Consider the following 24,293-nt stretch of genomic DNA (forward strand, 5'->3'; position numbering starts at 1 on the left):
GCCTTAAAAGCAGAGAGAATTCTCCAGCTGGAGTCAGAAGATCATGGCGGAAGGGGAAGTAGAGATTTAAAGCCTGAGAGAGACTTAAAATGCCATTGCTGAAAGAGCCACATGGGAAATGGGAGAAGGGACTCAGGTAGCCTCTGGGAGTGAAGATCTGCCCCCAACTGCCAGTCGGTAAGGAAATGGTGACCTCAGTCCCACCGCCCCAAGGAAGCGAATTCGCCCAGCAGCCTGAGTGAGCTCAGATGCCAATTCATATCCAGAGACACCAGACAGAAACACAACTCCCCAGCTCGAGTCTTGAGAGACTCAGAGGTGAGGGCCCCGCTGAGCCACTCTGCACGATGGGGCAGTCCAGGCAGCCAGTTTTGAGGAGAAGTCAAACGCACGAGCCACCTTAGCATGGGGACTGGTGGGTCTGGGCACCTGTTCCAGTGTGCTCCCAGTGCCAGAGTAGGGAACAGTGACAGATAACTTCCATCCGCACCTGCACATGAGGGAAAGAGCCCAGGCAGGGAGGTGCTGTGTCACCTGGAAACGCTTCCCACTGGAACACCTTCCTGCACCTCGGAGGCAACACGACCTCTTGCCTCACAATCAAACATCACGAGCATTGCCTTCCCCCGCTGTCTGGGACAACATGTTTGAATAGGAACCTAAAACTCCCTCACCAAATCCGTGCTGGCCCTTAACACAGAAACGAAACAGATATAATATCTCTCCAGAAGAATGAGTAAATAGAGGAAAAAGCTGCAAATCAATGAAAACGGTCAATAGTTCCAGACAAAGAGGCCATTTTGAGAAATCAGAATAAAGGCTTTCACATTAAAGAGTAAGTTAAGGAAAAGTATATGTTAACAATTTCTGTTCATATTTTCAAAGATTCAAGAGAAATCGATATCTATAAGAAGTTAAAAATCTGGGATAAGAAATAATTATCTTCAAACGATCAACGTAATTTAGATGAAAATATAATAGAGACTATGGAAATGTATATTTTTAAACACTGAAATCAGTTAATTATATAAAAAACGTAAGAAATTTTCTCAGAGCTACGGAAAAAAGAATCGGGATGAATTGGTGAACATACTCGAGGCGGATATAATCTTTAGGACCAGGATATTTTACTCACCTGTAATAGGAATTGGAGAAGGAACACATAAAAGAGAACTAAAGAAATAATTTTTAAAATAATAGAAAAAAATTTCCTGAGATGTAGAGAGGCTTTGACTTTCAGCTGAAAAAGCTGCTGAGTACTTGGCATGGTGGCTCTGGAGACACTTTAGCCAAATGTAACTGAAATTCTGTTTGCAAAGGAGCCTGGGAAACGGGGCTTGCGAGATCACTTCCAGAGGTAAGGTAGTATAAGGGCAGGGAATAGGGTTTAGGGCAAAGGGACAAACTGGCACAATAATCGTGTACTATTTATTTCCTAAATAAAAGCGTAATTGAATATGAGCAAATCTCTTATGGCAATTCATCATATAAACAGATCAAAAAACATGTAACAATAACAAAAGATATGGAAATGGTCCTCGAAAAATAGCAATAAAAGGATCAAAACAACCATACTTGAGTTGAATACTAAAGACCGCTCTATGGAGATCAAGAATGGTAAAAGATATTTCGCTCTAGTTAAATTATTAAGTATTGTTCTGGGTATTTTGGCCAATGCAATAAGATCTTTGACTCTACTGAAAAGCAAGAAAAGGGGAAAAAAATCGAGAGCAATATAAATTAGAAAAGAGGAGACAAATTATCATTGTTTTAACATGTATCATGTTATACCTGTAAAACTTACAATAACCCAACTAAATAATTCTTAGAACTGATAAATGAATTTGGTAAAATTTGTAATTAAAAAGCACTGTACAGAATACTAGCAATAAGTAAATAAAATCCAATTTACACAGTACCTAAATGTATTAAATACCAAATAGGTAATTTAACAGAAACATAATGCAAAATACTCTAGGCGACCTTTCTGAAATACGTGATGAGAAAACATGACTATATGGCAGAAACAAGCCGTCCTGGGGTTGAAAGTCCCCATTTGCTAAAAACTTGATGTTTGCGGACCCTCCCCCCCCCCCCCCACGCCCTGCTCCAAGTCATATGCTGAAGCCTTAACCCCACATGGCTACATTTGGAGCCCTAACTTCATAGCATTAGTGTCCTTCTAAGAAGAGACACCAGAAAGTATTAGAATATGGATCTATAATGGATAATTCTGATGCCAACCTGAAATAGAAAAATGAGAACCTTTTATTTCTCCATCAATAACGAGTTATCCTTCCTCTAGGCTTGTCTCAGCCACTCGCAGTAAGGAGACAGTGATCACACCAGTTATTTTTACAGAAATAATTTAACACAAACTAAAGTTAATTAGATACTGCAGAATGGAAAATGCAAATAAGGGACACTGAGCTGTGACGGAGGCTGTAACCGCGAGAAGCAGCCGCTCTCCCTAGGGTGGGAGGCCGAAGAGAAGGAACTGGGGTGATTAAAATCCACACACTCGAGGAGGGCTCCCAAGGAGCTCGGATGGAGGCCTCCGAAGAGAGGACAATGCCTGACCAGTACTAGGGTGACACTTTGGGGGCTTGCAGGAGGCGCCTGTGATGCTGGCACTTAGGCCTCTGAGCAGAGGGTCTTGGAGGCCAGCGCTACTGTCCCTAAGGGGACACCATCAGGCTGGACATAACAACCAAGAGCAAGGAAATCAGGGAAGGGCAACATGTCCGCCAGGGCTCTGTCCTCATACCGTTCGCACAGGAACTTCTATGCCAGACAAAGCTGGGTCTGAATGCTGACTTTCCACTCACCACGTACACAAATTATTCAGTCTCGGTGGTCAACGGTTTCTTTCTACTATGTACCCCATAGAGTTATTATCAGGGTAAAAATAGTGTGTGAAAAGCCTTAGCAGTGTATCTGCTCTAAATAAAAAATTCACGGTTACCGCATGAGCACGTGTGTTTTTATATTTAAATATGTTTTGTGTGGTTCTCTGATTTCAGAGTCCCCCAAGTACGGGTCGCCTCCAATATCAATAGTATATCCAAATTATTTCAACAAAACAATACAGCCAACCTGCAGAGGAGGAAGCCTCGTTTTGTTTTAGACTTTTGTAACAATCAGTTTTCGGCCTTGGAGCACTCAGTAACTAAACTTGATAAGCCAATATTACCAGTATTTTGACATAAGGCAAAAAGTTCCTGAGAACAAGCCTCTCAACATTTATTTCTTAACCATCAATTATCAATTAGAATCCTGTCTTTAAATATGATGATAAAGAAAAGAAAGACTTCCCTCCAGTAGGTCAGGATGGCATCATACCATTTTAATGCTCGAAGAGCTCCAATGGTTACCTTTTTCTATAGAATTGAGTTAAGTAAGATTCCTTAGCCTGTAACTCAGAATCCTCCAAAATCTACCAACAGTTTAGTTTTAAGTCTCATCTTTCTCTACTTACAGCCGTAAGTCTCTACTTTTCTTCTAATATAATTTTCAAGTTCTTATCTTTGTAGTTTCCTCTAGTTCTCACTGCATCCATGTTCCTTCTCTGTGTTATCCCTATAATTCTCCAACATACATATGCAACAGGCGGCACTTCTGTGAGTCGCCCCTAACTTCCTCCGACTTCGAGGGGTCCCCCTTCTCAATTCCGGGAGCACTCCGAGTGCTCCAATGATCTGGTGTCAATTCTCACATAGATCGAGCACCTGTGATGTGTTGACAGGGGGTAATAAATCCATTTTACAATCAAATTAGATACAAATTGACCTGGAAAATATTGTGTCTGGACAAAACATGCATGTTATATTTCTCGAAAGACAATTACCATATTTAACTTTTCGATTGCATCAAAAATTCCATTGCCTACCAGTTAAACATTTTGCGACGAGATGGCTGGAGCAGAGTGGGAGAAAATGTATGCGAGCAGCTGTTCTCATTTTTCACATGGGAAACTCAGTAAATAATGTCTCGTTACCTGCGTCAACACATTAACAAACTTAGATTTAGTCAAATTATTTAAAGATACAACAATACATATTGTTAGAAAAAATACTTGCGTATCTTTCATATTACAGAAGAAAAAAGTTCAAGGAAATCTTTAAACAGAGAGCATAAAGAAAAATCTAAAGATAACCTAAAAACTAAAGAAAATATTTAAAATATTTGTAAAAAGCAAAAACGGAGGTAAGAATCAGGAAGTACATACAATGACTGATCATAAAATGTTTAATAGTAAATATAAATAGTTAAACCATTGTCTCATTAAAAGAAAGATCTTTAAAATTGAACAATAAATATAATCTACCTACCTAGAGCCAATGACTAAGAAAGAAAAAAGGTGAGAAAAAGATATACAAAGGATATTAATGGAAAAGAATAAAGACATATATGTCAGAGACTGATATCTGTCAATTCCAACATCCCTGCTTCAATGACTTACTTTAAAAAACCCTCATTTATGGGACATGGCAATATTCCCAACTTCCCTTGAAAACCGCAGAGGTCATATAACCAATGAAATGGTGATGGAAGGTGAGGGCTCTCGGAAAGGTTTTTTAAAAAGAGCCGAGCGCCCTTTGTACTTCCCCCGCTTCCAGTGGCCGGAATGCAAACACGGTACATCTTACAACCATTTGCTGACCTTAAGGGTGAAAGCCACTCACCAAAGATGCCAGAGCAGCAAGACACAGGAGCCAGGGTCACTGAGGACACCATGTATTGAACAAAAATAGCAGCATTTGGAAATGACTCACAAATACTTCTTTTGTCCAAGAAGACATCAAAATACACAACATGTATTATAGGACACGACGAAAATAAGAATAATAAGTATCAGAATCTAGATGACATTGCTAAAAGCATAATAGGAGGGAAATTCATTGCCTTAAACATGAAAATGAAAGTAAATGGCAAGTATTTCATTCAAAAGTTCAGTTGAGCAACAGCAAAATTAAGACAGAAAAACTAGATAAAGAAGCAGCAGCAGGAACAGTACCTCAAGAACATCTTCTGAGAAGATTATCAGACAAGTACTCAAAGACGATTGTTTAGCGCATGGCCTTTGAAAAATCAGACATAAATTTAGATCTCAATTAACATGGGGGCGACTGAATAAAATTGTGGCAACGTCACACATTAGCATTACAGAAAAGCACTAGAAATAACCATTACGTTTATCGATACAAAAGCCTACAATACGTGAATTTAGAAAGCAGAATGCAAAGGCAAGCGTAGAGGATGACCTCACCTGGGGACCGAGGGTACATTAACAGTAAATGTGACCTGTGCCGTTGCTAGTTCAGGTATTTAGAATAGGCAAGTATTACTATTAACATTACAAAAATGCAACCCTAAAAGCATGGACTGCTAAATCATATTTCTCCCTGTGTCCTCTTTAAAATGAAATATTGCAATCCATTTCTTGAGCAAATACCTCTCTTAAATCACTAACATGTGTAACCTCTTGTACCTATTAGAGCAAGCAATTACCAGGTATAATACTGCATTTATCTTTTTCTCCAGGATCCCAAGGATTTCTGCCCGCCTTCAAAGCAATTTTCTCTCAGAGGCTACTATTATTTCATACTAATGATTTAAAGCCCTCAGCACCACATCAAAATGCAAGGCAAAACTGGAAGGAAAAAAAAAAAAACACGGAAAGTTAACCAGCGTGAGGAGTCAATGATGGTTTCTGATTCCGTTTCTTTACTTGAAAAGCTCACCTTTACACCTTTAAAATGGGGGAACTTGCACCCTCTTGGAATTAATATTCTGGGAATTAAATGTTGTGACATCGATCAAGCCCCCAGCACGGTGATTAGGTGGAATTTCCCCCACATCCTTTCCTACTCCTACCTACTCCTAAAACTGCTCTCCCCCTCCACATTTATGCAGATTCTGAAAGAGGCTCTTAGAAACCACCCAAGTGCAGCAGGTGGGATACCTCTTCCCTAAGTAACAGGTGCAGTATCATGACCTTGGCAAGCTTAGGCTGCCGCTTATTCCTTGGAGAGGAAATTCCTGGGAGTAGAGTACCTCTTAGCACCTTAAAGTTAGAAGCTAGTTGCTGCAGGCAGTGGCAAATCCCGGCATCGGGGAAACAAAATCCGCCAGAGGAACTCAGTTTCCTCTGTCCTGAGCCCACACTTATTCACCGTTCTCTATGCTGGTAGAAAAAGAAAGGTCATATGCTTCACTTGAAGTAATCAAAAACACCGAAACCTACATTAGAACCTCAAAACTGTGATCTTTGCTTCCTCTGATCTCAGAATATTAATTCTCTTGACTGCCCACTTGGAGGTTAATCACTCTGCCTATATCACCTTCCTTCGGCTATTGTGTTAATTTCCTCGCCTGTCATTTTAACCCGGAGCGTTTCTGCCCTCTCCCACCGAACAATGAGCTCCCCACCAGCACCCGACATTGCATATTCCTTATACTACAATTGCTTAAATAGATTTTTTATGACCAATACCACTTTTCAATTCAGTACAACACGAGTCTTTGCACAGTTTAGAGGTGTCACAAATAGCTTGAGACTTCGGCAAGAAGAGACTTTGAAAGGATTGTTGCAAGAGGAGGAAAGGCCCCATTGCAGTGGGGAGAATGTTCCCACCAGGATCTCTGCCAGCATCTCCAGGGTTAGGCAGAAAGGGGGTTATGAGGCTGGACAAAAGCAGGTGTGGGGAAGAGGGACAGTCGGATCCTGGAGGGGAGAATGTTTGCCCGAGCGGCTGGCCTATTCCGGTGAAGACTGTAAACTGGCTCAAGCTGAGGGGACCAAAGTTCCGCCTGGGAGAATGATGGCATCTTATCCAAAGTGGGTTAAACTGATGTTTTGTTCTTATCGATCAGTGGGGACTATAGAGTTTAGCTAAACATTTATGAGGCAGAGAAAGGGAATTGGAGGGTCTGTGTCTGGTCTTGTAGGTGTGGACGACCCGCAAGGGGGCAGCCGTGAGTTGGATCTGAGTCAAATGGAGAACTATGGTTTCTGGAGCACAAAGAAATGGTTAACTTACCAGTTTTTCAGGACCACAGGGCTGAGGAATAAAGTTCAACATTGTTGGAAGATACAAAAAAAAGGGCGGGGGTGGGGGTTCGCAATTTCTGTGCTTCAGGAATGGGAGACTAAAGAACCCAGAAGAGTTTAGACATGTAAAAACAAGTAGTCATAATTATAAGGAGAAAGAAAAACGAAGACATTCACATCAGTAAAGAAGCATTAAATCATTTAATTCTCCAACACCCTCAAAGTGCAGGCACTATTACCATCCCGGTTAACAGGAAAGAGAGGTTTGGGGGTGTCCATGGACTCATAGAAAGAAGGTCACAGAGCCAACCTCAGGTCCACACTGACAGCCCAGGTCACAACTAGTACATGAACATTTCAAATATTAAATGGGTTCTGAGGAGAGCAGCAAATACCTTGGAGTTCTAGAACTCTCCATTTCACTTACATGGGACTAACGAGAAACCTTTGCACCTTCAGACTGCGATGAGGCAGAATGGCAATCCCCATTGAGATGGACCCCGATAGCCATTAAAAATATGTATACGAGAAATGAGTTTAAATATTGTGCCTACAAATTTTATCCCAAAGCTGATAGACTTTCCCCTTTTTGCATTACAGAAAGGCAATATATTTGTTCAAGGATATAAATATTGCAGCCAGGGCTCCCTTAATAAATGTTTGACACAGGAAGTGAGGGAGAATTCACGGAACCTGGAGCATCTTTCTTCCGAACCTCTCCATTATTCTGTTTGCTGAAGTCCAAATTCCTATCCCAGGGGCAAAACTTCCCATTCTAGGAAGGTTAAGACTTGGAAAATGAATGCCCCTTCCGGATAACTCCAAGGGGCAGGTGGCTGACATGAGACTGACTTCGAGCAAAGGTTTTCAGAGCAAAGATGAAGAAAGGGAGCCAGTAACCTGGGGGAGGCGACCTTCACCTAGAAAGGAGAGGCTGAGGGTAGAGGGCAAAGAATACAGAAAGGCCTCAAAATGAAACCAGGAAAATCCTGCTTCTTCATAATGATCAAAATATGTCAAGACAATATTTCGAAATAAAAGCGTGTATTCCCTTCTTTGAAATACTTATAAAACTCCATTAATTATAGGACAAGGGTGTCCCCTTTCCCCTGTCAAGCCTGAAGAGCTGGCTGGGCACTGGTCACTGCTATGGAGGAGAAGGGCCGTTGGGGGATGGGTCCTTCGTGAGCCACGGGCAGAAGGCCCCGGGGGAGCCAAGTCAGCTTCTAGCTGTCTTTCCATTGACCTCTGGTAATAGCCCACAGTCAGCCATGGCCGACAAGTTACCATGGATTTCTATCAGGTATAATGCTTGTCGGCGCCTGGGATTTTGGGAAACTCCCCATCTTTAACCCCCTCTGGCAATGAGAGGCCAGCTGGAAGCAGACTCAGCCTGATTCCGTGTGGTCCCTGATCCCAGCTACAGAGGGCATTTGTTTCAGCTGAGGCTTTAGAGTCTCCATCAGTGTGAGAACACTGCCCACATCTCCATGGCTACTAGAGATCGAAGAGCGACCAGGTAGTAAGGGAGGCTCACGGGCTGCCCCTGGCTGAACTGAGGAGCCTTTAACCCAGCTAAACACTTAGCTGGTATATCAGGAAGGGGCCGAAGCGTCCGAGCAGAGGAGCACTGGGCATGGCACAGGGACACAGGTGGAAACAAAGAAAAAAGGGGAAACTCCCAGACATCACCTCTTTCCAAAGCCCCACAGCCCGAGTGGGCCCCAGAAGCAGGAAGAGCACACGCTGCCTCATTAAGGACCTTCGTCGCAGTTGGCATGAATGTCTCTTTTGATATCTCCAGGCCTCAGTAAAGTCCAGGATCCCTTGCTCTCAGGTACAAGAACTAACCTGAAGGACCCACCTCCCCGAGTTCAAGAAAGCAGCATGAGCTCTAACAACCAAAAAAATGTAACAGGCGGAGTTGGACTTGTAATCCATACTCTCTTCCTTACCTGGGGATTCTTCTTTCAGACTCTAGTTGAATAGTCCTAGAAAGGCGATCCAATTGCTTGTCTGAGTGTCCCCAGAGGAGGTCAACTATGACTTTCTGTTGCAGAGGAAGAGAGAAGAAACCCTGGTGGTCTATAAATGGAGAAACGGAAAAGATCCCTCCCACTCTGCTGAGACTACGGGTGCCCGGTGACTCAAACTGGGTCTTGACAAAGTAGAGCCCAGGACAGATGCTGGGGTCACTGTGAGTCCCAGCAGTGCCAGAAGCAGCCCTCAGGGCCAGGCAAGGAGGACGGTGACCCCAGAATGATGGCTGCAGGCAGAAATCGCAAACTGGGAATGGGGAACTAGAGATCGCTGTTATCCTAGGACACAGTTTCTCTTCCTTGGAGGCACATTAGAATCACCTGGGGGACCATCAAAAAAAAAATCCCAGTGCCCAGGATGTGCTTCAGAACAATCGAATCAGAAGCTTTGGGGGTGACCCCCAAACTTTAATATTTTTGAAAGCACCCCAGGTTGATTCAGGGTGCACCTGGGGTTGAGAACCCATCCTGGCGGACGGTGAGCATGTAACACAGAGGGCTTTCAGACAGCCCCAAGTCCCTATAGGGAACTTAGAGTTTCGAGACCTTGAATAAAAAGGACATAACAAACGTGAAACAGGAGCAGAAGAGCAAAATCTAAACAAATACTAGTAAATTTAAGCCCATTCCAGTCACTATCCCTCTAAGGGTTTCTTACCTTTTACTTTATATACATAAAATCGGACAGCATGGATTCTTTTGTGCCTAACTCCACTATAATTCAAAATTGATGACTGTGAGATTTATGCATGTTGTTACCTGTAATGGTAGGTCGTTCTCTTTCATTAGTGTATGTTTTCCATTGTCTGAATATACCATGATTTCTTTATCTACTTTACTGTCGATGAGCGCTTAGGTAGCTGTCAGTTAGGGGCAATTACAAACCGAAGCACTCTATTTATCTTTACATTTTTTGGTTAACATAAGTACTCATTTGCGTTGGGTATTTTCTTAGCAGTGAATCTGATGGGTCATGGAATATACATATGTTCAGCTTTAGACAATACTGCCAAGAAAGTTCCCAAGGCGTGTGAACCGTACACCACAGCGGTGTGTTATAGTTCTATATCCCACACATTCTAACCGATACGCAGTATTTCCCATCTTTAGGATTTAAGCCTTCCTAGTGGGTGTCCCATGGTTTCACTCTAAGTCCTGTACTCTATTAATGCCCCCTCTGACTTTTGTGGAATCTTTAGGGACAAATTCAGGGGAGGAGCTAGAAACCATGTATTGGGGTTTTCCAGAGACAACATAACTAATAAGATGGATAGATGGATGGATGGATGGATGGATGGATGGATGGATGGATGGATGGATGAATGGATAGGTGGATAGGTGAGCTAGACAGACAGACAGACAGACAGACAGATAGACAGACAGATAAACAGGCAGATAGATAGATAGATGATAGATAGATAATTTATTATAAGAAAATGGTTCATGTGATCACAGAGGCTGAGAAATCTCAGCAAGCTAGAGAACCAGTAAAAGTGATGTATAGTTCTAATCCAAAAGCTGTCAGGCTTGAGACCCAGGAAGAGTTGATATTTTAGTTCAAGTTCAAAGGCCTGAAAAGACCAATATTCCAGCTCAAAGCAATCAGGCAGGAGGAGTTTCCTGTATTTGTGGGAAGATCAGGCTTTTTGATGCAGGCTTTCAACTGATGGGCTGACGGCCACCCACACTGGGGAGTCAATCTGCTTTACTCAGTCCAATTCAAAAGTTCGTCTCTTCCAAAGACATCTTCACGGACACACAGAGAATAATGTTTGACCAAATGTCTGGGCACTTTGCTGCCCAGTCAAATTGATAACATAAAATTTATCATCAAACCATGTTAGTTTGCCAACTTGTCTGGCACTATTTCTTTTAATTGCTGTATAGTATTCCACTGTAAATATATACGTACGTATATACATATATATATACACACACACACGCATAGTTATACATTACATAAATGAAAAACATGTATTATTTTGTTTAATATTATCTTTGAGTTTTATCCATGATGTTATATTTTCCTCAGATTACTCTTTCTCGTGGATGTATACTATTTTATTGTGTGACGACATGGAAATTTATTTATCCCATCTACTATTGATGGGCGTGTGGGTAGTTTCTTGTTTGCAGCTTCTCATTGATTTCTGTCACCATGAATATTTGACGTACTTCTGATTTGTTTCTAAACAATGTTGCAAAGGCGTCTTTCCGTAGTTCTCCTTGTACATAAATGTTTCTCTTGGGCAGCCTCGGTTCGAGAAATGACCCATCTAGACCATGAGTGGAGAGAAAGTGACACATCTAGAAAGATCTCTCTTCACCTCTTTCCTGTCCGTGGCGTCCACAATTTTCTCTCTCCGCCCTCACCACACTATGTCCATGTCCACCTGCTCCAGCATTTTCTCCTGGATTTTGTGTTATAAATTCGTATTGAAGTAAAACAGACCCATAAAAAAGTGCATATATTTTTAAGGGCGTGGTGCAATGCATTTTCCTAAATTGAACACAGACAAGTAACCCAGATAAAGAGATAGAAAATTAGCAGCATCAGGAAATGAAATTATGCGTTCTGGGACAGGTAATTTCATCTTTACTAGATCCTCCCAAATCGCTCTTCGGAGTGACCATTTCAACAAACTCACATATCAGAAGTGAAAAAGTACACTCACTCTTCCCTGTCAACCCTTGGGATAAGCACAACCTGGTTTTCACTACACTGATAGGTAGAAATTCTCTCCTGTTGTTTTAAGTTGCTTTCCCTTAATTCCCAATACGGTCGAGTATCTTTTCACGATCACGTGCCAGTCGGAATGTTTTTTGCTCGTTTGGGGCGCCCTCTTGTTCTGACCCTTTCTCGGAGAGCCCACGGCTTACACGTTTTTCTGTGCAAATCCCTCCTATTTGCTGCTCCATCATTACAGACCTGGTAGCGTCTCATCTCTAGCTCACTGTACGCTTCCCAGGCTGCAAGGACTATGCTCGAGCTTCCCCAGGAAACTGCACGGGCGGCAGTCTTTTATGATCGTCACGAAACCTCCGAGGCCAGGTGTCATTACCCAGCAGCTGTGCGTGCTAGGCCCACAGAGCATTTTCAGTGAAAGCAACCGGTACTGGGCTTGGTTTCAACGCAAGCAGCTCGGATCCTGTCGTTTTGCACCTGGCCTGCTGCCCCTCACTCACGCTAGCTTCATGCCTCGATCGGCGTTTGGGATTCGGTGCCAATCAGTGTGCGTTACAGCGTAAGTGCCGCTGTCCAGGCATTTCTGAAGACGGGTCATCACCTCGTTTCCACCGCCAGCTGTGGGATCTTGGACGAGTCACTCCGCCTCTCAGCAACCATCTTTTCTGCCGTATGAGAACACACAGACACACCCCCTGCCTACTCCACACAGTGATTACGGATATCAGATGAAAGAACATTGAGCCGTTAAGAGCAATTTACCAGGCACCATTCCCAGTCGTCGCAAGGGACCGTGGCCTATTGACAGACACAGACCCCAGAGGACTTTTCAGAGGACTGCCCTGTGCAAACCCGGGGTTAGAACCATGAGTGTGAAATGCAACTGTGCTATTTGCCCACGCTTACTGAAATACTTTGCACTCTACTAAGTAAACAGTTGGATGAGGGTTCTAACTCAGAAGGCGACCTGAGCTGAAACAAATGCATAATTATGACTGGATTTCTGAAGTGCAAACATGACTTGAATTAATCAACCTGCTGATTAGTCCAAATTCCTCTGTCATTGAAACTGGAGGGGAGGGGAGGTAGGAGGGGTCCACTCTGGAAGTTAGAGAAAGCTCAATTGGGCAGGGAAGGCTGTCCGGGGAGCCCCGTGGGTGACTGCAGTGGGGCTCTGACCTGCCCCGGGGGTGAGGCCGGGGCCCTGGGCGGGACTGTGGGGTGATGAGGCTGTTCCAGCTCCTGGATCATAGCTGCTGAGGAGAGAGCAGCACGTGGATTCTCCCTGTCGTCAGGCAGAGCTCTTCAGCGAGGTGGGCTTGGGAGGGCTCGCGCCTCTGCTCAGCCGAGCTCCAGCCGGAAGCCTTGGGAGGCAGAGGAGGTGCAGCTGCTGCCCGGCTCTCTGTCCTGGCTGTGGGCGCAGGGACAGGCCAGGCTCGGCCCCTCCTGAGCCATGCCGGCCAACCTCACAGAGGGCTTCCCCCCTTCCAACGGGACTGTGCAGACTCTGGATTCTCCCACAGCCATCTGCTTCCCCACAACTTTCCCGGAAGTGGAGGAAGAAAAATGGGGCTCCTTCTATTACTCCTTGAAGGTGAGTGTCCTGCCTTCCATCCTGAACACTAATTTTAGATAATGAGACAGGCGGATTTTAAGAGGCCAGTTAAAGTATGATAGCCGATACCGTAAATGGGTGAAGTTTATATTTTTTAATATAAAGAATTTTTTAAAAAACCAAACCGATAAGCTAAAGCACCTAGTTTTTCATACCATGCAAAGACCTCTGTTGTAGTTTCTTATAAATACAGGTCTTTTCCTTCTTTTCCTGCTGCTGTTGAAAACATGTAATTTATGCGTTACATTCATGAGTGGATCCTTCTTAAAAATTTTTCCTCCTGTCCTAGGGTGAAAGCACATTTAATTAATCCTACAGTCGTGAGTGAAATGTCTGCATCTCGAAGGGTTATTGCTGTGTGTTTTTTGCTAGGAACAGCAGAGTTGTGGCAAGCTCACATTCCCTAGGTCAGTGCCTGATGCCAGGAGAGATAAAGCACCAAGAAAGCAAGGAAGGACCACGCTTTCCTTGTTGATCCTTTGCTTTGAATATCAGTGAGAAATGGATTCTTAAACTGTGGTGCACGGTGCCACTATTTGCAACAAGTTGACTCCTAGAATGAATAAAGGAATCAGAGTTTGGTGAGTTTTTACCTTGAAGGTTTGCGAGGGCCACAGTGAGGCGAGGACCCTCGTTGAGCTGTGGCTGTTCCCTCTTCTGCAACAAGAGATGGTCGGGAACAAACCCGACATCTGGTAAACAACGGGTCCCTGCTTCTTGTGTGAGAATGCTTGGGACGGCAGGTTATTTCACATGCTGCCTTGTGGTGAATTCGGTCATTGTGATAATTCCCAGGTCTCAGACTGGTTCTTTATACCAAAAAGAAAAAACATTTCAAGAAAAATTCTAGCAATTTTTTTTAACCATCTTGGCGTTTTGAAAATAATTTGGCTTTTTACCCAAAAAGGTATCATTACTATAATATCCACCTCTCTACACACACTCTGCTTCCGTGCAAACACTCGGAATAAAACTTTCATCAGGGAGCTGTTCCTAGAGCCAGCCTCAAGCTCCTCAGGGACCAAGACACTCTACAACACAGCAGAGCCCCAGGGAGTCACTTGGGCTGGCTGCAGGGGACCCGGTCTCTCGGGTCCACCTCCTGCAGTGTGAGCACCTGCAGCCCAGATGCCCCGCCCCCCAACAGGAAATAGACGATGAAATTGGAGTTTGTTGCCATTTGCCATTGACTCAATAATCCCTTCTACCAAATCAGCCAGGGACTCTGCCTCAGAGAAACAGGCTTCGCGCACCCAGGAGGCACAGGGCTCCTGCCAGTGACTCTATCTCTGCGGCCTCTTTGATATTTATAGAACGTGACAGCAAACAGAACGAAGAGAGACTGGCCGTTTGAAAAGGGGTAATCATCAGCAGTAAGGCAGTTGTTCCGAGAGACCCAGGCGATAATTACTCCCAGCTGAAACCTCATGTGCCAGTTTTTGAATACAGCGCCTGAGAGGATGTTTTGAATATGTGGACCAAAAAAAAAAAAGTTCTGCTCGTTCCCTACTAGTGTTTGTACTCCGTCCTAGCAACATCGTCGCGAGGCAGGAAAGGGAATCACATCGCTTTTATCGCATTCCTATCGATTATGTTTGCCATCCAACAGCTGGCCCACTGGACGCCGAGAGAAGCTGAGAGGGGTTATATCTGGCCAGGAGCTTAGAATGTTCCGTTTCATTGTCTGAGAGACGCGAGCATTGACCGAAAACAGCGATCTTCAGTTACACTGCAGTCGGTGGGGGCGTTGGTGGGCACCTGACTTGGTGTAACTTTTTTCCCGCGGCCCCCTTCGAGCACAAGTGGTTTTGATGTGCTGCTGATACGGAAACAGCTCTTAAACACAAACAAACAAAAAAACCTGTTCACCGCGATGCTTTTATCCCATTTATTTCTCAGTAGGAAGGTCAGAATTGAGCTTCTTTACTATTTTCCAAGCATGCCCTTTAAAGCCCCGTGGCCTTTACCAAGAACAGTAAAAATATCATAAAAAGCAAAATGGTAACCGCAGTAAAAGCAACAGAGCTTTTAGCCACACATTCATTGGCCGCGGGCTTTCTCAGCGACAGGGATCTTTCTAAATGACTTCTGCGAAGTATCTCAGCTCATTCTCACAGCCCACGCTGTACCCTTCCACCTGGACTTGACTTCCATCTTCATCTGTGTTTGTCTAGAGTCTATTGCCTCTTTAAGACTCCTCTTGGACTGCTTCCTCCAGGAAGCCCTCCTGTGTCATCCTTCCTCCGAGCTGCAGGGTGGTCGTGGAATGCACCGCTCTCCTTGTCATGTAATCCAGCTCTGTCTTCAACCGTGATTTCCACACGTGTCAGGTCAATGGGTAACAGTCGTTCAGCTCCTTGTATGCAAGCGACGCCTGACGTTGTTTCAGGCTCTCTCCAGAAACCAGCAGCGCCCTGGACATACTCAACAAACGTTTCCTGCAGAAATGAGGCGTGGTGTTCTGTGCCTGTCAGTCGCCTCCATCCTGTCAGACGGGGCCACAGGAAGCCCCCTTTTCTCAGGGATGGAGGTGGGGGTCTTCCTTTCTCCTCCGCATGTCAGCCCCTGCCTTGCCCAGTCGCTACCGGCCATACTTGCCCAGGTCGTTCTCTGCAGGTGCGTTCATCCTGTTCTTAACTCATTCCTAAGCTGGGGTGACCGAGGTAAGTTATAGATTCCAGCGGGTGGGGCCTGGAACAAGTTGCGGCACTGTGGACTGGTACCACACACCTGGCTTAGCCCCGGGCAGCCTGCGGCCACCGCGTGGCAGCCTTACCGAGTCTCAGCCTCGGTCTCCATGCCGGGGCTGCCACCTTAGCTTCCCACTCTCCTCCGAACCCCAAAGCTCTCTTGGCCGATGAGACGATATCCCTGTCCAGATCTTACTGACTTTTCCTTCGTAGACTTAGAGCCTTTCTTCCTTCCCATCTCCATCCCCCAGGTGTTGCCCTGCTCCCCACTGCTCTAATGCACTCTGCCATTTTAAGCATGACCTTGGATAACAGCAAGGGACCGGGAATGAATTCATCACCTTCTTCCTCTATCACGAACCCCATGTGACTCACGCTGTGTGGTCCCGGGTTCAAGGTCCTCAGTTCAGCCCCTAACTTACTTCACAGGTTCTAATCTCAAGGTCCTGTCTAGCTTACCCCCTCAAGTCCTAAGCCCCAGCATTAAGGCATGATATGGCTGCGAGAATCTACCAGAAGCTTTCACGGAGGGCGGGATCTGGCTCACCGGAAAGGGGGGTGGGGGGCACCCTCATGTAAAGCTGTCCAAGTGGAAGACAAGGATGAAACAGTAGCCTCTGCAGAACAGCCTTTAACCCGGCCCGTGAATTCACTAGCAATGTTTCCTAACCTCCCATTTCTTAATGGTGAGGAAATTCATTTCAAGTAACTGGAAAGGAAACCTGTCTCAATTAGTAAATGGCCTAAATTATAAATGATGCAAATGAACTTCGTTTTATTTCTCTTAGGCGAGGGGAGAACCGTGAACCAAGACTGCTAAATATGACCTCATGACTATCTTGTATCGAATCTCCTTTATTGGGCAGTTACAAATGATATGCAATTAGTTAACTATTGTTTATGTGTAAATGGCAGCCTCTAAGTGCCCGAGGGTGACTGGACACAGATTGTTCCCCTCCTTTGCTCATTCTCACTGCCTGCCGTCTTACTGCTAATTTTCCTAACACACTCATCCTCCATTAATGCAACAAAAGCGAATTCCAGTTCAACCCAAGTCTCAATTATCTCACACTAGGCTTCAAGCAAGTCCTCAGCTTAAGCAGCTTAAGTTTACTGGACTTGTTTTCATTATATTTAGGTTGACAGTTTATTTGTAAGAACTCATCTCCCTACGGAGGGCCAGCATTTTCCGCTTCAGTGACTGCCACTCCGACTCCTCTCTGCCTGCTCGCCTGCCTCCCCAAACTCTCGTCTGGTGCCATCCTACCCCGTTGGGACTCGCTTGTCTCCCTTCCTGCCTTGGTTCCCAGCACGATGTCAGCCCTGCCTGTCCCCAACCTTTTAGTGTCTCTTTAGTGCAAGTCATAACGAGGGGTCTCGTGTTTACATCATGGACTTTTCGGTCTTCTGCTAATTAATTCTACCCCCCGTGTTCATTTTGAGTTTCTACAAGTTGAATGTGCAGCTGTTCATAAGAGATTACTACTAATTTTGTTCAGTGAAATGATTATTATAGGTCTCCTATTTACTGCCTGTTTCTGCTACACAGAACTGGCACTCCTCCTTCGAGTCCCCTGCCCTAGGTGAACTCGACCATGTCCAATTTCACTCTGCATCTTTGAGAAAGGCGCAGGTGTTGCTGGTTGGCTCCATGAGGACACCGTGCAGCTCCCACGCTGGGTAGACGTGAAAAGGAAAACATCATCTGAATTTCTCTTTGTATAAGTCATGCATCTTGTGGCAGGAAACACGATCTTAGTTAATCCAGAGTGAACTCAGGCATGACAGAGTTTTTCCAGCCCATGGAGGGTTTTCCCGTTCTGTGACTCAGGAAGGCATCGAAGCTCTAAGGGACGTGCTTCCGTAGTGTGCTCGCAGGCGCGGTAGGGGTGAGGGAGGGCGCCCGCCGAGGGAGGGGTGTGGGCAGGTGGCGGCAGCTGAGGCAGAGAGCCCGGTCTGACCTTCAGAATGGCCGTCCCGGGGCCAGAACCCTGCCGAGATTCCCATTCAGCCCAGGTCAGGACTGCGCTGCCTTCTACAACAGCATCCCTTTGTCACATTTTCTTCAGGGACACAAATGCTCACGGCTCCCTCTTTCCCGCTCCCAATCCTGGCTAAATCCCTATGTCCTCACCAGGAATGAGAAATTTCACTTCTTTACTCCCAGCTCTGGGCAGCAGAAGCAAAGTGGCCTTGTCTCTGGTCCTTTTCCTACTCATGGGGCCATCATAACTGTAGAGCTCCCGCCCCGTGATAGCTGGAGAAATTCCCAGAAGTTACCACTCCCTGGTTCCCATACAGGAAGTACCCTTCTAACCCTGGGTGCCCCGACTTAGCAGGTGTGGTCTCAGCCTCTCTCTTCTAGTGCTCACCTGTGCAGGCGGCAGTACAATATGTGCTCACCGGTCTCTAGCTCTCCGCACATCCTGTACCACTGCTGCGCCCTCTAACACGCCTGCATCTCTTAGCCTCCTTCCTCTGTCATGGGGAGCTGAGCCTACGCCAGGCTCTCCGCTCTGGACGCTCAGGAAACACATCTTCTCGCAGGGGAAAACGCCACTTCTCTTCATGCTGCTATGAGACCCTCCGTGAGGCATCTTGAAAGCCTGATGCTGACTTCTTCCCCTTTGTCTGCATTGATAAAGACTTCGCCCTGATGACAGACAGAGCTAAGCCCTCTGGCTGCCTGGCTGGGGCGGTTTTATCAAAGAAGAGGGAAAGAGCCCATCCATTAATGCTTCAAAATGTCATCCTGACATCCTTGAAGTAATTTCCTGTCGATGTCGTGGGTAAGAATGTTTCGAGCCATGAACTCAAGTGGACGAGAAACGTAATTTTATGTTTTGGCAATTGAACGTAGCTTCTCTCTGGACTTCTTGGTCTACCCGCTTGGAGAAAATGCAGCCTGGTCATTCCAGCTAAACTCAGGTTCTCAGCTCTTCATCCCTTCAGTGAGGCGCTAGCTCTAACGCCAGGCTGCTGGGGGCCGGTCCCGGAGCCACCGCTGACCACCTATGTGGCCTGGGCAGTTGCTTCTGCCTGTGCCTTGGTTTGTTCATTCAACAAATGATGCTGATGACTGAATGTCTTTCGGAGGTGGTCGTGAAAAGTTAAGTGACCGAACGCTTGTGAACCCCTTAGGAATGGGGAGTGGTCTGGGGTACAGAGTTCCACGAGTGTGAGCTATTATATCTCCAGGAATAGGTTGTTTCACTCTTTTCTCAAAGCTACTCGCTGAGAGGTGACGAGCTGCTGCGGACTCCACGAGAGCCCACTGCAGGCGGAAATGCCCCGGGAAGGCTTCGATGTACGTTAGGTCCTCAACACGGGTGGCAAATTGAGCTGTTTCTCTCTTTCAACTAGACCATGAAAAATGCAGAATAAGATGTTTAGAGAAGGTTCCATGTCTCATTTTGTCATCCTGGTATGATGTCTCATTTTTATCTAGACAAGCTTAATGGCCCACTCCATAAATGGAAATTATGCCCTAACCAGAGGGAGGAAGGAAGGAAGGAAGGAAGGAAGGAAGGAAGGAAGGAAGGAAGGAAGGAAGAAGGAAGGATGGAAGGAAGGGAAAAAAGGAACTTTTAAAATATGATCTTTTTGCTGATTTTAGTCAGGATAGGTTAGGCTCTGCAACAGGAAAAACTAACCCTGAGCCTCAATGTTTTAACGAATCGAAGATTTATTTTTTGTCACGTCATAAATGTAAGCAGGTCACTTGTTCTGGAACAAGTGGTTTCCAAGGGAGATGGCAAACCTTCTCGTATCTGCTTTGACCTGAAACGATGCAGGGCTTGGACTCCAATCCCACTGGCAAGAACGAGTTAGCCGATGGGTGTGGGAAACGCGGCCTCACTGAACGCCTTTGTGGGGGAATGCGGTGCACTGCTCTGAGCCCCGGCTGGACTGTCACCTCCTGCAGGCTAAAAGCCAAGCCCTTTGGCCCGGGCTCCTGGCCTTTCAAGTCTGACCGACTACCCTGCCCGCTCCCCGCCTCACACACTGCACCTCACTGCATTGAGTGTCTCACTATATTCTAAGGAAGTGCGATTCTGGTTACCTTTGGCAGAAACGGCTTTCCCACGCTGTTCCGTTCTGACATCGCATCTCAGCTCAATTTCCCGTCTTCTGCAAAGCCTTCAGGTTCCCTGTCACTTTCCTGAATCCCAAGGCACTTCAAATCTCTGAGCAACGTGCTCCATCTCTTGACCTGCATGATCCATCTCCACCTACACACACAGACACAAACACATACGCACAGACCCACCTGTGCACATGAACATAGAGCACACGTACGCACAGATACACACACGCACTGGATGCCAGTTCGTTAGGGGCAGCTCTAGACCCCACTGCTCCTAGTACAGTGTCTGATGCATAGTCGATTAAAGATCGGTAGATATTTTGTTAAACAAAAGAGCGCATCGAGAAGCGTTCTGTTTATTGCTGAAGTCTCCATAAATTCATGTAAACAGTTTAGACAGGATGGAACCTTACTCCTTGTTCTACAAGCCCCTGGGTTTGGGCTTTAAGGACAGCATGGCTTGGGGGAATGCCTGACGCCTCAGCAAGCCACATGGGAGGGGGCGCGCGTGGACTGATCTGGGACCAAAAGCAAACAGCATCCAAGGTCATCCTCTTCCCCTTCCCATGCCACCAGCTCTGGTTCCGCACGTGAGGCTTGGAGACCGTCACCTCTGAGCCCCAAGCCACCAGACATGTACTGGGGAAGGCACGTGCTAACACTCACACCCCGGATCTTCATTTATGCGTTTGGATGCCTGATTGTAGAAGCTCACTCCCACAGATTGGCGAGGTGCCCAGTGCAGAGGGCACCACCCATGGGCCACAGGGTCATCTTCAATGTGGTTAATGGATCCAGGACATCAATCAGGCAGTCACGCGTGACTCCTGTCTGCTGCCCCTGGACACATCAGGCAGAAACTGTTCCTCTCCCATGAACGGGGAGACCACAGATGCTTGCTCTGTACTGGGTACCAGGAGAGGGAGCCAGAGAGGACCTGTCACTGCCCTAAGGGGCTGGTACACAAACACGTTAAGTCTAACGAGTATTCTTACAATGATTTCAGCCTGCCAAACTCTTTTTTTTTTTTTAAGTATTGAATCCCCTCCCTGAGATCTTTTAAAATTATAGTTGACATACAAGATTGGATTAATTTAATTGTATAAAATAGTGATTCAACATGTATGTACCTTACAAAGTGATCACCACGATGTCTTGCAGCCACCTGTCACCATGCGTAGTTACTACGATATTAATGACTATATTGTCTAAGCTGTACGATAATCCCATGAGTTATCGTATAATGGGAAGTTCGCCCTTCTCGACGCCCTTCCCCTTTTCCACTCAGGCTCCTACCTCCTCCCCTCTGGCGACCGAAGGTTTGTTGCTTCTGTATCACCCGCATAGCTAGAAAAACAGTAAAATTATCAGACTGATTTTTGGATGAGTGAGGGCTTTCTAAGACTAAAAATAAAATCCAAAGGGAAAAAAAAAAACCTGAGCAAATTATTTGCGATGAAATAATACCAAGTATAATAATGCCAAGTATAACATGATTAAAATCTTTAACATATAGAGCTCAGAAAAAAAACATGTTTTATATAAATAAAAATACATATATTTCTAATAGAAAAAATGAGCAAAGGAAATTTAAAAATTTGGATTAAACTTGGAGTCAAAGGAACATATAGAAATGTTTGCCACAGTCTGAACAATACAAACTTAACAATGAAATAACACGAGACATATGAAATTGGTAAATATTAAAGAAAAATGTTACCTGAAGCATGTGACAATTCTGCAAAACTATTCGTGAAAGAGTAAATCAGGACAACTCACCCAACTTTTCCAGAGAGCAATCCGGTGATAATGCAGCAAGCTTTAGCAGTGCTTTTGGACTTCGACTTACTAATTCTACTTGCAGGATTGAACCGGAAGTATACTAAAGAAATATTCAAAGAAACAGGCACGGTCTCACGTGTTTGTTAGGTTGTTTTATTCAGTACCACCTGACAATCGAAGAGTAAAACTGTGACATAACCATGGGATGAACTATTAAGGAATATTATGTACCTATAATAATTGTTGCTCCTTGTTCAATGCTAAAAGTTTTGTTAAAGCACAATAAACTGTATACATGATATATTCCAAGTTTTATGCAATACGTAGATATATACCTAGAAAATATGGAAGAAAATATACCCAAATGAGAAAGTGAGAAATTCTGTCTGGAAGATGGGTTTTTATCTTTGTACACTTTTTACATTTCACTAAATTTTGACAGTGAGCACATATTACTGTTATTATTAGAAACAACAAAATAATCATGTAAAATGCACCACGCTGACTCTCGAATATAATGTGCCCATCATATTTCCATAAGAGCAAATGAAAGGACCAATTTCCTCGGCAGGAAACCTTAAGGGAGTTGCTTAAAGGCATCAGAAAGCAGGGGCCTTTGTGACAGCTGAGTTTGACAAATGGGGGGAGGGGAAGTTCCAGATAATGCACTGTTCCCCGAAGACCACATGTGCAAGGATCTCTGTTGCTGCCGGCGTCTCTGCAGCAAAGAACTGTGTGGGAGAGGAGTGTGATCTTTAAATAACTAAGGTGACACGCTTTCAGAGCCACCGCAGACTTCAAGGACTCAGCGGGGGTGATGTGGTGGATGGGTCTCCCATTTCATTTCACGCTCTCCTCTCTCTTACCAGCTTCCTTCCAATTTTTCTCCCACTCCCAGTTGAGATCTGGAGAGTGATTTCTGAATTAGGCTTGCAGCCTATGAATTATCTATTCCTTTGAAAATCCATTTTCCAATCTTGTGTCATTTTTCTATTATCATCCTGATGGGCTGAATCGCAAAGCATGCTTAGACTTCCATGTCAAGTGGGGGAAGAGTAGGAAGGTGGATTCGACAGAGGAAGGTGTCAGGCGGGAGGATCAACCTGGCCCAGGGCATTGGCCCCTGCTCAGGTAATCAGGCCCAAGGTGATGTGGCCAACCCCACCCAAATCAAAGGAGGGATGCTGGGAGCCAGGCAGGCAGGTGTATCTGTAGACTTCGGATAGACTCCCATAGAGTGACTGATGAGAGATGCAGGAACTAGAGTCCCATCCTGGGTAGGGGAAGCTAGCAGGATTCATCCAGCTTGCAGGGGACCTGGAAATGCAGGCAAGGGAACAATGGGACAAATGCAAACCAAGATAGATGACCAACTACATGAACTGGGTGCACACAAACTCTGCCGACCAACCACTCCATTTAGAAGCACGGATTATGAACAATTAAGAATAGTAATTCCAGGCATTCTGCCTGCAATCCTCATTCTCGGCCCCTCTCGTGCCCTTTTCCCTGCCTTTTCTCCTCTCCCAGATGTTCAGCTCCCACCCCGGCCTCACATCTGCTTCTGCTCTTCTGTTTGCCAGCTCCCCTGGGTTTCTTTTAGCACCTGTTTTGAGCCTCCTGGATGGACTGGAAACTATAGATTGAAAGTCTCAGCATCAGAGCTGAGCCGAGCTCAGCAGAAGGTCACACAGTCACTTTATTCTGTGTGTTAGCACCGCCACAACAACAACAAAACAAACAAACAAATTATCGCAGGCTGATTTTTTAATTATGTGGATCATCGGGAAGAAGAGTTTCTTGATATTTTTACTACATAGTAATGACTTTGGTTCCTATGGCCTTGTAGAAATTTGGACCTAATTTATCCAAACGTTAGTTTTCTATATTTCAAGGGTCTGAGAACTCAAAGAGCAATTTAGATATTAATCTCAGTTCTTGGTAGACAGCAGACGATGCTTCATTTATTTGTTCAACAAATATTAATTACTACCTGGACTCGGAGCCTGGTGGGTTTTCAGAAGAATTCCAACATCTTTGGTCTGGTCTGTTATTAGCATTCTGATGGAGTCCTAGAATTAAATTGCCTTGAAGCTTCCAGTACATCCAGGTCATTATTAACCTGGAGGTCCCCTTAGGATCCAAGAATGAATCACAAGAAGAGAGTCACGTTAGAATGAATGTGGGACACTGGCGTTTCTGCTTCTGGTGAAATCTGAAGATTCACTGGTAACCAGAAAGCCGAATCAGGCAGCTGAGCAGATGGAGTCCCACCAATGTACTCTGACTGAAATGAGAAAAAATAGGCAATGAGAAATTAACATCACTAATTAAACATGA

The 24,293-nt window shown here is 45.1% G+C and overlaps 1 protein-coding gene across 2 annotated transcripts in view; it reads left to right on the plus strand.

Moving 5' to 3' along the window:
* Positions 1-13,088: 13,088 nt before the first annotated feature.
* Positions 13,089-24,293, plus strand: part of NPSR1 (neuropeptide S receptor 1) — a 96,900-nt gene continuing 85,695 nt past the window's right edge. For both annotated transcript variants that reach the window (XM_036230468.1, XM_036230469.1), the window contains exon 1: positions 13,089-13,373. In XM_036230468.1, coding sequence (XP_036086361.1) covers positions 13,233-13,373 — 141 coding nt within the window. In that variant the 5' untranslated portion in view covers positions 13,089-13,232. The remainder of the gene's footprint in view (positions 13,374-24,293) is intronic.

This window comes from Rousettus aegyptiacus, unplaced genomic scaffold, assembly GCF_014176215.1.
Source record: "Rousettus aegyptiacus isolate mRouAeg1 unplaced genomic scaffold, mRouAeg1.p scaffold_m13_p_13, whole genome shotgun sequence".
Taxonomy (NCBI): Eukaryota; Metazoa; Chordata; class Mammalia; order Chiroptera; family Pteropodidae; genus Rousettus; species Rousettus aegyptiacus.